The sequence below is a fragment of the Sabethes cyaneus genome, chromosome 1 (genome assembly GCF_943734655.1).
Source record: "Sabethes cyaneus chromosome 1, idSabCyanKW18_F2, whole genome shotgun sequence".
In the NCBI taxonomy this organism is placed as follows: Eukaryota; Metazoa; Arthropoda; class Insecta; order Diptera; family Culicidae; genus Sabethes; species Sabethes cyaneus.
Window position 1 is genome coordinate 84,654,801 of NC_071353.1, and position 17,817 is coordinate 84,672,617.

General features: G+C 40.4%; 1 protein-coding gene across 4 annotated transcripts in view; it reads right to left on the reverse strand.

The window, feature by feature from the left end:
* LOC128746333 (beta-1,3-galactosyltransferase 5-like) overlaps window positions 1-17,817 on the reverse strand; it is a 157,801-nt gene that overhangs the window by 57,521 nt on the left and 82,463 nt on the right. For 3 of the 4 annotated variants that reach the window (XM_053843401.1, XM_053843393.1, XM_053843387.1), the window contains exon 3: window positions 14,271-15,359. In XM_053843401.1, coding sequence (XP_053699376.1) covers window positions 14,271-15,339 — 1,069 coding nt within the window. In that variant the 5' untranslated portion in view covers window positions 15,340-15,359. Of the gene's footprint in view, window positions 1-10,114; window positions 10,222-14,270; window positions 15,360-17,817 lie in introns of those variants that run through there. The other variant, XM_053843408.1, reaches the window with a different exon arrangement.

A 17,817-nucleotide genomic window follows, 5' to 3' on the forward strand; every position in this document is an offset into this window, starting at 1 on the left:
CCATTACAGGATCCACGGCTAACGATTTGCAAGGACCCTTGCAAGATACTTTAGACAATTTGTCCGATTGGGTGTTAAAGCTGGGTATTGAATTCTCCCCGGAAAAATCAGAGTTGGTCGTTTTTTCTAAGAAGCATGATCCAGCACAACTTCAGCTCCTACTTATGGGTAAAACGATCGCTCAGGTACTAGTTTACAAATATCTCGGTATCTGGTTCGATTCCAAATGCACTTAGGCATGCCACTTTAGGTATCTGATTCAAAAATGCCAACAGAGGATAAACTTTCTTCGTACAATTACCGGAACTTGGTGGGGAGCGCACCCAGGAGACCTTACAAGGCTGTACCAAACCACGATATTATCTGTACTGGAATATGGGTGTTTCTGCTTCCGATTCGCCGCTAACACGCATATTATCAAGCTAGAAAGAATACAATATCGTTGTCTGCGTATAGCCTTAGGCTGCATGCAATCGACCAATACGATGAGTCTTGAAGTGCTGGCGGGGATTCTACCGTTGAAGCATCGCTTTTGGGAATTGTCCTATCGTCTACTCATTCGATGTGAGATTATGAATCCATTAGTAATTGGTAATTTCGAAAGGCTAGTCGAACTTGAATTTCAGTCTAGATTTATGATCTTATATCTTGACTACATGGCTCAAGATATCAACCCTTCTCAGTACACTCCCATAAATGTTGCATCACTAGATGCTCCTAAGTTTGCTCTATTTTTCGACACTTCCATGAAAGAAGAAACTTTCGGTATTCCGGATCAACTGCGACCGCATTTTCTCAATAAATTTAAAAGTGTTAGTTGCGATAAGATGTTCTATACTGACGGATCCTACCTCGACGAATCCACTGGCTTCGGTGTCTTCAACGAAAACTTTTCGGTCTCCTACAAACTCGATGCTCCTGCTTCAGTGTATGTCGCAGAACTTGCTGCAATTCAATACTCCCTTGGAATCATCGAAACTATGCCCGCAGACCACTACTTCATCTTCACAGATAGGCTCAGTGCCATTGAGGCTCTGCGATCGATGAAGATGGTAAAGCACTTCCCGTATTTCCTGGGGAAAATACGGGAGCTTTTGAGTGCTTTAATTGATAAAAAAATTAAGGTTACCTTAGCCTGGGTCCCTTCTTATTGCTCAATACCGGGCAATGAGAAGGCTGATTCTTTAGCTAAGGTGGGTGCGATTGATGGCATTATTTACGATAGACCAATTGCTTATAATGAATTTTATAGTGCCCTTCGTCAGAGGTCGCTCATTAGTTGGCAAACATCATGGAATATAGATGAGTTGGGACGATGGCTATATTTCATCATTCCTAAGGTATCGACGAAAGCATGGTTCAAGGGATTGAAGGTAAGTAGAGATTTCATTCGCGTGATGTCTAGACTTATGTCCAATCACTACACGTTAACCACGCATCTCTTTCGTATTGGGCTTGTAGAGAGTAACCACTGTGTTTGTGGCGATGGCTTCCACGACATCGAGCATGGTGTTTGGTCGTGTGCCGAATTATGTGATGCTAGGTCAAAGCTAACTGATTCCCTTCGGGCCCGAGGAAGACAACCCAGCGTCCCTGTACGAGATATCCTGGCTAGCCGAGATCTCCAGTACATGAGCCTTATATACGAGTTCCTGAAAAATGCTGACATAACTATTTAAAAAGCTCTGTTTAATTCTCAGATCACTCGTCCCACACCCCACTGTAAAAATATCATGTACTGGTGAGAGTAGACATGGTCCGAAGACAGTAAGATGCTATCCAGCACCAAAGAACACCAATATGACTGCTATAGGATACCACATACTGCCAATGTATCTGCACTATCGCCACTAATACAAATACAATGAAACCGTTATTCCACCTTTCCTAGCCCCCCCAATGCATCGTTTCTAGATTGTATCTTGTTCTGCAATTGTTTATTTGCCCCCACAAAACAAGTGCCGTTATCGCTGAAGAATTCAGCCGGAGCGCCCCGGCGAGCGATGAATCGTCTAACTACCATCACAAAAGATTCGGTGGACAAATTGTGCACCACTTCTAGGTGTATTGCCCTCACGGTCATACACGTGAAGAGAGCAACCCAGCGTTTGACTACCTGGCGGCCTACTTTCACGAACAGAGGCCCAAAGTAATCGACCCCGACGTATGTAAACGGTCTGACATACGGTGTGAGCCGTTGTTTCGGCAACGGCGCCATCGGCGGCGGACGAGGATTTGCTTTCGCTAGTCGACAGGTTAAGCAATGTTTGGCGACTTTTTTGACTAGCACTCTAAATTTTGGAATCTCAAACTACTGCCTCATTTCGTTGACGACGGTTTCATGATAGGCATGGCGATAGCTGCGGTGGAACCAGTCTGTAAGCAAGTAAGATATTAAGTGAGTATCTGGCAGTATCACTGGATACTTAGCTTCGTATGGTGCATACCACGCAGCTCCAATCCTTCCTCGCATTCTGAGCAATCCATCCTCATCTAAGTACGGCCACAACTTATAAAGTGGACTTGATTTCAGCACGAGATTATGGCGAGCGTTCGGCCCTCCTTGTGTTTCTAATAATGTTCTTCTTTCCACCTCGAAAACCTCAGTTTGGGCCTGTTTCCATAACCGTTTTTCGGCATGTTGCAGCTCTTCTTGCGATAGTATTCCGCGAGAGACACTTTTCCCGCTTTTCAAACGTTTCAGATTTTCTATAAACCGTATCACGTAGGCTTGTGACCGTAGAAGCCTCTCCCACTTGCTAAAGCGAGACACATCAATGAGCGGCGGCGGTGCCCGCCAGTGCGAATGTTGGGCGCAGGTTAGTTCAGTGGCAGTGGTGAAAGAACGATTCTCCGGCCATGTTTCTTCGGGATCGTATAAAAATGTGGGACCACGAAACCACAGACTTCCTAGATCGAAATTCGGTCCGGTGCCCCATTTCGTAGCTGGATCAGCAGAGTTCTGTCCAGAGCGAACGTACCTCCACTCGTTCATGCGGGTCGACGTTAGTATTTCCCCGATTCGAACACCAACAAACTGGTGATATTTCCGATGATCCGAATTAATCCAAGCGAGTACAGTTTTTGAGTCTGACCAAAAATATTTTCGATCAAATCGAAACGAATGAGATGATTCTACTGAACTCGCGAGACGAGTTCCCAGGACGGCGGCTTTAAGTTCTAATCGCGGTACGGAGAGTACTTTGATTGGCGCTACTTTACTTTTCGCGGCAACCATAGCAACTTCAATGCCATTTGGCCCCATTGCTCTGATATATGCAACGCAGGCATACGCTTCTTTGCTAGCGTCTACAAACACGTGCAGTTGTTTCGGCTCATCCACTTTGTGCGTAAAGTAACTTCGGGGTATCCGAAGGTTATTAAGAGCCGAGAATTGACTCAGCCAGAGGGTCCATTTTCCAAGCAATCGTTCGTTAATCGGGGTGTCCCAGCCGAGACCCGCAGCCCACGCGTCTTGAATCAAGATCCGCCCGTGAATAAGAAAGAAAGTTATGAATCCTAGCGGATCAAATAAGCTCATTACGAGTTTGAGCATTTTACGTTTGGTCGGGATGTGAGTAGAGTCCATTATTGCCATAATTTCTTCTTTCGGTGAAAATGCATACGAGAAAACATCATCGTATGGATTCCATCGCATACCCAGCACAGACTCCGTTTTCTCTGCTCTTACTATGCTGAGTTCCTTCGATTCGTTCGGCGATGCATTTTTAATCGCCGACAGTACTTGTTCCGAATTCGATAGGAAATTCCGGATCTCGAATCCGCCCCGAGCATGTATATGCTTTACCTGCTTCACAGAGCTATCAAGGTAGTCATCCACGTAGTGGTATTTGATAATCGCTGTCGTCGCCCGGGGGAATTCCTCCATGTGTTCTTTCGCGTTCAAATTTTTGACGAATTGTGCCGAACTCGGCGAACACGTCGAACCGAAAGTGGCCACATCGATGACATAAATCTGAGGGGTTTCGCCGGAGGTTTTTCGCCACAAAAATCGTTGTGACTGTCGGTCTTTGGAGCATATTAATAAACGGAGAAACATCTTTTTGATGTCTCCACAAACAGCAATTTCATGTTCGCGGAAATGACTTAAGACGGCAACAAGTGGTGTGAGCAAATCAGGCCCCTTTAGTAAAGCCGAGTTAAACGAAACTCCGTTGACTTGTGCAGCGGCGTCCCACACCAGTCTCACCTTAGCAGTTTTTCTTGGGTTGACGACTATGCCCAAAGGCAGGTACCAGACCCGTTTAATATCTGTAGCGGCTAATTCACTTGGCGTGGCACGATGACAGTATCCTTTCGCCACATATTCGTCTAATTGCTCATGCACGCGTGCTCTTAAAGCAGGATCTTTAGCCAGTTTACGCTCTAATGCTTCAAGCCTCCGAACAGCCATAGGGTAACTGTCCGGAAACTCAATGTTGTCCGACTTCCATATTAAACCGGTTTCAAACCTGTTGCACACCCGGCGAGTCGTTTCCTCCATCAGTTGTCGCGCTCTTTGGTCCGTTTTCGATTCCGGTGCGTCAAATGACATTGTTGCCCCAGTTTGCTCCAGCGTAAAGTAATCAGCAAACTGTTGGTTTAACTCTCGGTCGGGATCTGCTAAAGCTGGGACATGAAAATTTATCGATGCTGCCCGTAGCGTATGTCCTATGCTACTGCCATATATCGTCCACCCAAGCCTGCATTTTGCTGCGATAGGTTCGTTTCGTCCCCCTTCTCTAATTTTCAGTGGTATTCCGAGTCGTAAGTTATCCAACCCAATGAGCAGTTTCGGTTCTACCATCTGATAGTCATCAATGGGTAACCCACCAAGATGCGGATACTTTTCACTTAATTCACGATACGATAGAGACTGTTTTGGTAACAGAAGATAATCAACAGTGCGCGCAGCAGCGATTTGATGTTTACGCGACTTGTCCTTTCCCGAAATCAATAATTGAACACGTTTAGAGCCGTGCTCTTCGCGTTGGACATTCCCAGTTCACTGCAATGTCAATGGCTCAACTGGGCCGTCGACTTTTAGATAATCTGCAACAGAGCGATCCAATAGTGTGGATGATGACCCTTCGTCAATAAACGCGAATATGAGCTGATTCATACTACCATTGTGTAAAACTACCGGTAGTATACGGAAATAGGGATGGTTCTGATTGTCGCTGTTTACCGAGGAGTGACTACTTGATAGATGCACTGGGCCGCGAGAAACTGGTGCATGCAAAAGAAAATTATGCTTTTCCCGGCACCCTTCTATATTACAACCCTGCCAGGTTTTACAAGGCCATTTTCCGTGGAAATTTAGGCACATCCGGCATAGATTGTTTCGCCGCACAAACTTCGAACGGTCTACCACATTTATTTTCTGAAATTCGTCACATGCTGGAACACGATGCGACGGTTGCTTACAAAACAGGCAAAGCCTAATGGGCCGTTTTTGCTCATTGCTGCCAGAGTCCAACAAAGGGTGCCGGTTCGATTGCTTCTCATGGGAGTAAGAGTGAGCCACGTATTTTTCTTTATTCCTTGACCGTTCAGTTTTCACGTCCCGATTGAGTGGAATGTCGAAACAAACCTCGCTAGCCGCTTGAATTAACTGTTCCATGAATGTTCCGAAAGTAACAAGAGTGTTCGACGAGTTGAGCAATTTATATTTAGCCCAATCCAATTTTAGTTGCACTGGTAGTTTTGCTACGAGTTCCTGCAGTTCGGGTTCCTACAAATCGGGTTATTAAGATGGTTTTCCTGTTTGGCCGCTTCCATATGAACGACCAAGTTCTGGACTGCTAGGCCAAAATCAATTAAGGTGTCCAATCGTTCCGGTTTGGGGGAGGGTAGACGATGAATACGGTCCAGCATCGAGCGAATAATTAATTCCGGTCGGCCAAAACGCATTTCCAGGGTTTTCATAACGTGTGGTACTCCTTCCGGCATAAGAAGTCGGCTACGAACTGTTTCTAAGGCACTACCTCGTAAGCACTTTTGAAGTCGGACTTGGTTCTCCACATTGGAAAATCCACACGCAGCTGTCGTCTCCTCAAAAATCCAAATGAACATCGGCCAGTCTTCCGGGTTTCCATTAAAAATCGGAAGATCCTTGCCCGTAACCTGACGGGCTGCAATTTGTAGATAAGCAGGATTTACTGGAGGTTGATAGTTTCCTTCATCTAACGAAATGCCTTGAAGTCGACTCGTACATTGATTGAACTGATCGGCCGCAGTGGCGGCAACTAACACCGGTGGCTGAGCCGGTAAAGGCATTTGCGGTGGGTTTTGACGACTGGCTGAAGCGGTAGGTAACGGTAACGGTTGTGGCAATTGTAGGTTAGTCCCTTTTTCTGCGGGATCATTTTTCTCGCCATCCTTGGGTTTGGGGTTATCTCTCAACCAATTTTGCACCTTACTTTGGTCGAATGATTGCGACATTTCCATAGCCGAGGTCAACGAACCCGCAGTGCTAAACTGAGCTTGCTGCCTTATCAGCTCTTGCCGCTTCTCCATTGAATCCTTTTTCAGCTTTAATCTTTCCTCCTGCAATGTTTTCTGCTTAGCTAGCTGCGCTTCGCGCAGCTTTGATTCCTCCTCCTGACGTCGTCTCTGCTCGTCGATTTGCCGTTGTTTTTCCTCGAATTCGAGACGTTTCAATTGCTCCTTTTGCTTCAGTTCTTCTTCACGGAGAAGTTCCTGCTCTTTCAACAAATCGAGTTGCTCTTCGAGCAGAGCGGAACGTACACTTGACGCTGCACTTCCATGACGCGACCGTAAGGGCATATCGACAGTCTTCTTTATTCGCCTCGACGACGCCGACGTTGCACTTGCGGTTCCTTTCTTGGATCGATTTTTAGGATCCCCGACCGTCAGGGTTTGGTGGTTGCTTTTACTTTCTGTGACGTTGGGGACAGGAGGTATGCCCTTAGCTTCACATTGCTGGCAAATCCAATGGCGCTTTTCCACGCTCAAATCTACCCCAACGCATCCAAAATGGTGCCAGCGGTTGCAGGCATCACACGCCACCATCGACTCTGCCGAATCGCGTCGGTCGCACGAGCGGCAACTATAGCCGGGAGTTGCTTCCTTATCCATCCTGACGAAGGCAAGATTCTTAAAGATTTGTTCGAATGACCAAGCCTTTTTAGCAAATAAGTATTTATTTATGTTGCTTTAAGCTGTAATTTAACAATATTTAGTGAGTAGTTCAAAACGTAAATTATCAGGACTTACAATCTTGGTGTCCGATTCAATTTGTAAGGTTAGGATACGGCTCTCGATCGAGAACTGAGAATTTCTAATCTAAATTTCATAAAAATATCGAGTAAGTACTTTCATTTCTAATTTTATATCTTTAACAGTTTTAACTCACGTTAGTTTTATTTTCAGGTACCGCTAATCGGCAAATTCCAGCTTTACTGAGACTTTTTACGCACATGGCTTAGCCGCTAATCGAATATTGATTATTAATATAATTGGATATAACATTTTTTACTAGGTCCTCGTAGGGCACTATAATTACCTCTATTTTATAGTTTACTTCCACCAAATTAATCTTTTTAACAAAATAACTTTAGTTTTATAAATGTAGAGCTATTTAACTATTTGCACTCTATATTCAATACTGATGACTCAGCTACGTTCAACTGTCATTACTGGCGGTGTGACAATGAATAGGCAGATATTACTGTTCGACAATGCACGAAACCGCCACGTCGCTTACGTTACAGTTACGGTCGTTTGGTTTAGTAACGATCGTGTAGGGATGCTTCGATTGCTCGTCGTAACACTAGATCTACTGACCTCTATTACATTGCTTCAGTTGGGTCAACCCTGCGAAATGCTACTTTCTACGAAAAGATTTTCCGTGCAATGGTACATCACGCGTAAGGATTATCGCGAAATGGTATTCTGCGAAACTCTATATTCCGCGTTATGGTTAACCGAGAATTGGTGTTCCGCAAAATGGTATTCGGCGAAATGGTTTGTAATGATGGCGAATATTTTAATGTTATCCCCTTTAATTTATCAGGCTAAGCAATTGCGGGAGTTGTTTTCTACTTTACTGTGAGGGAAATTTGTATATTAAAACACCCATGAACTCCCCAGAAACTTGCAAAACTCGAGATTGTGACAAAGGCCATCCGAGATTCACGATTTATGTACAACACAGTTTAATTTGTGGCAATACGAAGTTTGTTGGGACAGCTAGTATAATATATTTGCCGGAGGTTTCTGCTGGAAAAATTGTCTTTTAGGGTTGCCAAGTGGCCGGTTTTTAGTCGGCCTGACCGGTTTTTCACTTGCAAAGCCGGTGGCCGGTCAATCCGGCAAAAAGGCCAGTTTTCCGACATATGAAGCCGGATTTGTACTTTTTGCCTGATTTGTTAAATTTTCTGATAAATTTATTAGCAATCCTGAGCAGTGGATTATTGAAGATAGCCAGTTTTGCACTTTACTTCAGGCGGTAGTATACATTAAATTGTCCACTACTGTGTTACCTGACTCATAACGAACCCCTATTTCCGAAATTCTAAAATCTCTCATGCTTTTATTTTTGGAGTAAACATGTAATTTCTTATGTTATATAGTCGATATTTATATGCTCTATTCGAATTTATGATCAATTAAACGAAAAACCACAAAGTTAGTGAGTTACGAGTTAGGGTAGTGAGTTGTTAAAAACCGTGTTAATTCATAAAACCGCCGCGAAAAAAACCTCGTTAATTTAATTTAAATATAACCTAAAAGTAGTCGAAAAAACATTCGAATTTACAAATCGTTGAAAAAACCGCGTTAATTCAAAAATTGTAAAAAAAGAATCAGAGTGGTTGTGTACAAGACACGACCGCATATATAGGTGACGCAGGACTACGTAAGTCTCATTGTAGTGATAGTAGCATGTATTCATGCTTGTAATCATTCGATTCTTCATGTATACATGCTATATGCAACATATATACATGCTACATGCGTTGTATGTAACATTTATCAAAGTGTTACTACTTTGCACACGTTCAATTCTCAAAAGATTGTGCATTTGAAAAAAAATTAACAAAATCAAGAACACAAACTATTGCTACCTTACTGAAATTAAAGATTGTTTTGCCTTTCTACTATATAAATATATAGTATAAAGGTATAGAAATCACTTGGTAAACCGGAAATGGAAAGAAGGTCCTGCGGGCCGAATGTCATATACCATTCGACTCAGTTTCGAAAACTGAGCATTTTCTGTGTGTGTGTATGTATGTGTGTGTGTGTGTGTGTGTGTGTGTGTGTGTGTGTGTGTGTGTGTGTGTGTGTGTGTGTGTGTGTGTGTGTGTGTGTGTGTGTGTGTGTGTGTGTGTGTGTGTGTGTGTGTGTGTGTGTGTGTGTGTGTGTGTGTGTGTGTGTGTGTGTGTGTGTATGTTACGCTTTCAATCTCACTCACTTTTCTCGGAGATGGCTGGACCGATTTTAATGTTCTTAGTGTCAAATGAAAAGTCTAGGTGTCCCATTGGTCGCTATTGAATTTCAAACTGATCGGACTTTTAGTTCAAAAGTTATGTATAAAAATACGAAAAATATGGGACTTCATTATCTCATAGATCCCTTAACCAATTTGAACAAAATTGATTGCATATGAAAGAGGAGCCTTACAAACCCTTAACTTCCAAATTTCATGACGATCGGATTGGATTGGATTTTTGTAACATTAAAGAATTAATTCAATGAAAAACATCACACATTTTATTATTATTTGAAAATTACTGCTGAGATCTATCAAACGAAACCGAGTTAATTAAAACCGGACGGTTCATTCAAAAGTTATTCAAACTTTAACACTTAACCACCGTATATTAAACCGTTAAAATGTGTGAAATCATAACATATCAATCAAATGTTGATTGTATTCAATGTGTGTGTGTATGTATGTATGTATGTATGTATGTATGTATGTATGTAGGTATGTATGTATGTATGTATGTATGTATGTATGTATGTATGCATGTATGTATGTATGTATGTATGTATGTATGTATGTATGTATGTATGTATGTATGTATGTATGTATGTATGTATGTATGTATGTATGTATGTATGTATGTATGTATGTATGTATGTATGTATGTATGTATGTGTATGTGATGACAATTTGCAATGAAATTCAAGAAAAGTGAGAAACATGTCAATAGTCAGAAGTTTTTGAAGCCTCTTAGTGGAATACGAACTCTGAAATAAAAGAAAAGAAAAAAACTTTTACCGACTAAATTCCACTATTTAATATTTATTCGCGACAGATACGTATACGCTTTGAAATAAGACACTGATGAAGCCTGCACGTCTTAGGCGAACTACGATTTGTTTTCGTTAGTGACATTTTAAAGGACAGATGTCTTATGTCATGTATCATGTTTTAATAAATAAATCAAAAATGACAAGCACTGGAAATCATATCGATCATATTTCTCATTCTCAAGCATATTTATGGCGCAGTTTTTGCACTATTTTTCGACCTCATCTTGTTTTCCTAACCCTCTAACATTGTAAAAACGATGTGATCAAGTTAATGACTATCTTTTCATGAAAGTACATTCAAAAGAAGCTTAAGTTTTGATTTTCATGCAAAAATAATTATCTGAAGGAGCGCCAGCTAAGAAAAAGTTCAATTTCTCTTTTTCATATCTAATGCTCTATTCAATTATTTTTTCTGATTCAGATACCGTGCAAGCACCATATTCAAAACAGTGCCTAATTCTGAACAGTTGCAAATTTTTCTTAAATATTGACAAAACTCTAGCTATTTAAACCATTTAAATAACTGGAAATAATCAGATGTAGTGATTAAATTGTTTAAATAGCTGGAATTTTGTCAATATTTATGAAAAATTTGCAACTGTTCAGAATTAGGCACTGTTTTGAATATGGTGCTTGCACGGTATGTTGCACAATTGAGCCAAGCAAACGAATAGTAAAATTTTGAGATTAATCATTTTGTTGTCGATATCATTTTTCTTCAAAAGTGAAGTATAATAATAATTTTTCTGAGCTCTTGTTTTTCAAAGATGCTAACTTTTGAACGTATGGTATTAATATCAAAATATCAAAAAAAAATCTACCCTTTGGGTTAAAACCACTCAAAAAAAAAAATATCAAAAAATCTGCTATGAACACATATTTTATATTCAGTTCAAAACAAGTTTCGTGTGTGGCTCTGAAACCCGAAAGTTAAGGCCGACCGATTATAAAACTAAATAATTTCATCATAAGTTCATAAGTGTTCATCAAATAACATAAATGACGCTTACAAGTATTTACGCACCCAAGGAAAGAAAATATAATTATTCTGCGCAATACGTTGTGAATTTTACTGGCAAATAAGGATTTTGAGGAATACGGAACGGATATTTTAAAATATAGTCAAGTTAATTATAGATGTTCCTGAGAAATTAAATAATGATTATTGTGGCAGTAGAAAGGCTAGGTCACGCCGCTAGGTGGATTAATTCGGGTTTTTATTACCCAATTCAATCCTATTTTATCAACAGCACATCTTTTCACTACACTTCTAATGAAACGGCAAGCATGCGTATTCATACAGACCCGTATTATAACCGAACACTACAGCTGTAGCACATTTTTCCAACACAGATATCAAATTCGCCGAGGTTTAATCGTCTCGCAATAAAGAATTTGCGATCTGTTGGGACAACGAACTTGTGTCATTTTTTCTGGCACACTTCCCTAACACAGACATCAAATTGGACTAGGTTTAATCGCATTGTTAAGAAATCTTGTTTAAATGAGGAAACTTTGTCACTTGTTTTGGCTTTCTTCCTAAGCACAGATATCAAATTGGTATAGGTTTAGTTCATCGCAAAGAATCTTCAACCAATCACGAAGCGAGAATTCTGGTAAAACATAGGTTCATTATTTTCAATTTTTCAATAGTTCAACATCAAGAATCCATACTTTTCTTAGGTCAATTCTTAGAAGATTTTCCGAACGATTGGTGTAAGAATATTGAAAATCGATCGGAAAACCGCTGAGGTATTAGCGCTCAAAACCTATCATTTTTCGTGACACCCGCATTTTTCGATTTTTTGGAATGATACTCTATCTCAAAACTTGCCGAAAGACGTAGTCCTACGTCAAAAAACGTGCAAAAAGAGACATATAAACTGCGAAAAATAATATTCACTCTATCTGCCATTGCTGATTCAACATGATACAAAGGCGCAAAGTCAATCCTGATACAGTGTAGATTGGCTTACATAATTTTGTGCATTATAAACAGTTGTTGAAAACGATTGTATACTATTCCCCCGAAAACCATTCCCCAGAAACCCATTTCCCAGAATCCCATTCCCCAGAAAATCATTCCTCAGAAAGCACCATTTCCCAGAAAATCATTCCCCCGAATGTACCATTTTCCGGAATATACCATTCCCCAGAAAGACACTCCCCAGAACGAACCATTCGCTAGAAAGCCAATCCCCAGAAAACCATTCCCCAGAAAGAATCAAAAGGGCTGGCTTACAACTAGAAGCAAAATTAGAAAAAGAAGAATATGTTTCCCCGTGTCCCCAATACCCTGAATTCCACATACCTGAATGTAACACCAGCGGATTGAAGTTTCTAAAACAGCAGCTTTGCCGATTAATAATTTCGAACTGTAAATTAATTATTGCGAGGGGTATGGCTAAACGATTGTAACTAGAGTTCAGTAAGCCTAGGAAAACGAATTTTAGACGAGGTGTTTAAGCGTCGGTCTTGTCAATTTATGAGTATATGCTGTCCTTACTCGCTGCCGCTCGTTCGGACTAAACTAAGGGATAACACCTACTAGTCAGTAAGCTTAGGAAAACGCCCGCACCTAAATAGAGGTGGTTCCTGCGGGGGGGCGCCCCCCCGCAGTGGCCGGCGGGTCGCCGGCGAACACTCGCGGCCTGCGGCCGTCTCGCCCTAAATCATCTATAATCCGAAGGGAAGCAGGGGTTTCATGCAATTGATTCCCGAGTCACGCTTATTACCGAATTACTAGTAAGCGTCGCCTAGACGATTCAGGGCGAGACGGCCATAGGCCGCGAGTGTTCGCCGGCGACCCGCCGTCGGAAGCGCCGGCCACTGCGGGGGGGGGCAGCCCCCCCGCAGAAACCACCTCTATTTAGGTGCGAGCGTTTTTCTAGGCTTATTGACTAGTAGGGGTTATCCTTTAGTTAAGTCCGAACGAGCGGCAGCGAGTAAGGACAGCATATACCCAACAATTGACTAGGGCGAATTGGTAGAATTATTGGTGGGGATGGTCACAAAGATCCTTGTACTGCACGGAAATTCACTAACGAAAGTAATTGCGGTGAATCAACCATGTAACAGTTTACCGCAAATAAAGCCCATTGAATTTTGCTTCGACGTTCTAATTATCTAGATCAAGCAAGCAGTAGCGATCGGGATAATTTTCCAGGTTGTGCCAAGGCAAACTACGCAAGACCAATTGTTTGAACCTCTTGCGCACTCGTTCATTTTGAAGCTTCCAATAAAGTTTATGCGGAGTCCAAATTAGGCGCGCGTTGGCGTTTTCAAAAAGGGGGTAAACTAAGGTACAATACAACGCTTTTAGGCAGTGCAGGTCCTGGAAATCATCAATTCAGTTTTCGCAATAAATTCCAGCTGTTTGTTCTTTATACTCAATCATAGTAACTGATTACCTGTTGATTCTAACTGTTTGATTAACAACACTGTGTGACAACTGTTTTTGTTTTTAGGCAGAAAACACCTCTTCTTATTCCTTTGCCTAGGTTTACTGACCGTTAGTTACAAACCTTTAGTCCTCGTAACGATTCACAACTGAAACGGTGAGATCCTCCAAACCGCTAGAATTACAGTCGAGCTAGTGTTATTAGAGCTACTGATATTCGGCCCAGTAACGTTCGCCCGAATGATCTATCATAACTATCTAAGTGGCTCATTCTGGGATAAAATTTTCTAGGGAATGGTAGGTTCTGGGAAGTGGCTTTCTGGGGAATGGTATTTTCGGGATAATGACTTTCTGGGGAATGGTTTTCTGGGGAATGGTATATTCTGGGAAACAGTTTTCTGGGGAATGGGTCATTCTGGGGTTTGGAACTCTGGGGAATCGATTTCTGGGGAATGGTTTTCGGGGGAATGGTATACAATCGTTGAAAACAGTTAACCGGATCCATTCTGTTTTGTCTTTTATTCACGCATGCTTGACTATTCGAAAATACGCAAGAATTTATATGATGATTTATTTAACTTACCGGTGGTAAAGGGAGGAAATACTGGAGGAAAATATTGCTCCGGACTCACGTAATATTTTGATTTTTTATTCCTGATTGGCTTCCATTTCTTTGCTAAGCGCCCGAAGATTGAACGTTTATGGCTTAAGTGTGTTTCTATGAACTGCAACAATTTTGGTACATTGATAAACATATCGTCATCAGTTTTCAATAAATATGTTGCATTTGGACAGTTTGCACTTGTCCATTCTAACAACGAAATCGTTTTCAAAGTAAGATTTTTGTAACTATCCACAAAATTTCCTCTTATTAAATCGCTATACATATAGTTTTCCGCGGATAATTGATCTTCTATACGTTGGTCTTGCGTACGACCTAATATAAATCCTATTGATATATCTCGTCGTATACCATAATGTCCCCAAGACTGTCTGATAGATAATCGTTGCTCTCTATGAGTTGGCGCCGAGGTAATTAAAATCAATAAATTAATGTCGGAACCATTATTAGGACAAATGTTTTTAATACTGCCGGAATCATTCATATGTCCCCGCTCGTAAATGTCTGTTGTCTTCACAACGCCTTCTATTACGGTTTCCACGTTGTTTACAGCTGATTTACTAAATGTTGAATGATTCAGCATTGGATTTTGCTGTTTCCTGATAATTTCAGGTTTAGATTCCATAGGTCCTGACAGTTTCACTATCCTCTGTATATTATTGCGAGGAATCTCTGATTTAATTGCTGATTCATTCCTTAAAAAACTGAAGCCTCCAAGTGTTTGGAACATATTTGACAGATTTTTATGAGATCCACAACCGTTAGTAAAAAATGTAATAAAGCCACATTTCCTCAAGCGAAGTTTGTTTTGGATAAGTGTATTAATTGTAGTGTTAGCCGACTGTGACAGCAAATTTTTTTCAGAACTGTTTGCTGTTAGATCATAGTACCGTGTGGCTTCAATTTCAAATTGCCTTGAATTCAATGTAGAATAGAAAATGATGGTCGCCAGAATAACGATTCCAAACACCAAATGTGTAATTCTGAAATGCATATGGTTCATTTTTCTCTTTAGGTATGATCCAATCATAGTATATTCTATTGTATAACCTGTGGGAAAACATAAATTGTGTTAAAACTGTTCTATTCTTACATATTGCTTATTGGCAAGTTTGATGATATTTTTACTGATAATTTCCGTGCACCGAATTTTTTCTAATTTATTTGACATGGTTCTATATAAAGTTTTACGGAGCCAGACATCTTACGCACTATGTTCAAGAAAAATTGAAAAGGCCTTTGAGCGATTCCATGATATTTCACATCTATGGCCATATCTACAGTGTGACACATATGTATTCGAACAAAAATCATTTTATGCTTGCAACGGCATATACAATGGATCATTAAAAAAGTTGAACAATCTCACAGATGGCTCCAGCATAGACATGTTCTGTCAAACACACTCGACGAACGTCTTAGAACGACTGTCAATCTGCCTCGCAATCTGATTGGTTCACCTAAAAATACCGGTTCAGATTAACCGTCAGCAACGGAACGGAAAGAAATTATAACGGGTAATTTGTATCAGCCTTAAAGTTTACTTTAGGCTGTGAACCATTTTGCGAAATTTTTAACTTTTTGGTTAAAATTTGACAGTTCGATGGTTTTTCGAATTTTTTTTCACCAATGTATGGATGTTTAATATATAAGAAATTATTGTTCAACCCGAATGTTTATTCAACCCGAAATGAAATGAGATAAATTTATAAATAAATTCTATCACATAGAAGCAAATGAACACCAAAAATTCATCCAATTCCAACCTGGACTGAATAAATAATTCGCTCTTATGGAAATGGAAACATATCTTCATCCTCACCTTATATATGCTCTCATAGAGTAAAACAACTATCAACCTGTCAAATATGAAATGGTTCGCATTCTGAGGCTGTGAACCATTTCGCGAAATTTTTAACTTTTTGGTTAAAATTTGACAGTTCGATGGTTATTTCTCCTTGAGTGGTTAAAATCAGTTCAGAATGCGAACCATTTCATATTTGACGGATTGATAGTTATTTTTGCTCAATGAGAGCATATAAGGTGAGGATGAAAATATTGTTTATTCTGTCCGAGTTAGAATTGGATGAATTTTTGATGTTCATTTGCTTTTATTTGATAGCTAAAATTCATCTCATTTCAACCCAAATTGTTTGAACAAATTTATTATGCGATAAGCATCCATACCAATGTAAAAAAAATCCAACGAAAAATCAGTGAAACACGTCGAAGCTCTCTTCCTCACCTGTGCATATCTCATTGGCTCTGAAGCGAACCATCGAACTGTCAAAACCTTGGTCAAAACCACCCCATCGGCAGGCAACCATGTTTTCGCTGCCATCATCTCGTGTGTGCGAAAATGAGATAGCATGTCAGAACTGCGTTTTACTCAAGTGCCAGCAGTCTGATTTGGGCCCGCTGTCAAATTTTGAGCCCATCAGGACATCCTGTTGCTGACGTTCACTGCAGCTCGTTATAGAGATGTCGATGGGGTGGTCAAAACTAACCATGCTCCCGAGCAGGGTTATTTTCGACAAACTATCGAACTGTCAAATTTTAACCAAAAAGTTAAAAATTTCGCGAAATTTTTAACTTTTTAGTTAAAATTTTACAGTTTGATGGTTATTTCTCCTCGAGTGGTTAAAATCAGTTCAGAATGCGAACCATTTCATATTTGACGTATTGATAGTTTTTTTTGTTCAATGAGAGCCTATAAGGTGAGGATGAAAATATTGTATATTCTGTTCGAGTTAAAATTGGATGAATTTTTGATGTTGATTTGCTTTTATTTGATAGATAAAATTCACCTCATTTCAACCCGGGTTGTTTGAACAAATTTATTATGCGATAAGCATCCATACCAATGCAAAAAAAATCCAGCTCTGAAGCGAACCATCGAACTGTCAAAACCTTGGTCCCGGCTCCCGGCTCCTTGGCTCCCGAGCACGGTTATTTTCGAAAAACCATCGAACTGTCAAATTTTAACCAAAAAGTTAAAAATTTCGCGAAGTGCTTCACAGCCTGAACTGATTTTAACCACTCGAGAAGAAATAACCATCGAACAGTCAAATTTTAACTAAAAAGTTAACAATTTCACGAAATCACAGCCTAAACATGGCACGTTGCGCATTAGTGTCCATCTAGTGACAAGCATGACCAAAAGCTACCTAAAATGATCCATTAAGGCGTGAACCATTTCGCGAAATTTTTAACTTTTTGGTTAAAATTTAACAGTTCGATGGTTATTTATCCTTGAGTGGTTAAAATCAGTTTTTTAGTTTTTTTGCTCAATGAGAGCATATAAGGTGAGGATGAAAATATTGTTTATTCTGTCCGAGTTAAAATTGGATGAATTTTTGATGTTCATTTGCTTTTATTTGATAGATAAAATTCATCTCATGTCAACCCGGGTTATTTGAACAAATTTAGGCTTATACAAATTTGAAAAAAAGTTTATGTCACCCCCCCCCCCCCTGCAAAAAATTTCGAAATTTGAAGGGGCAAAAAA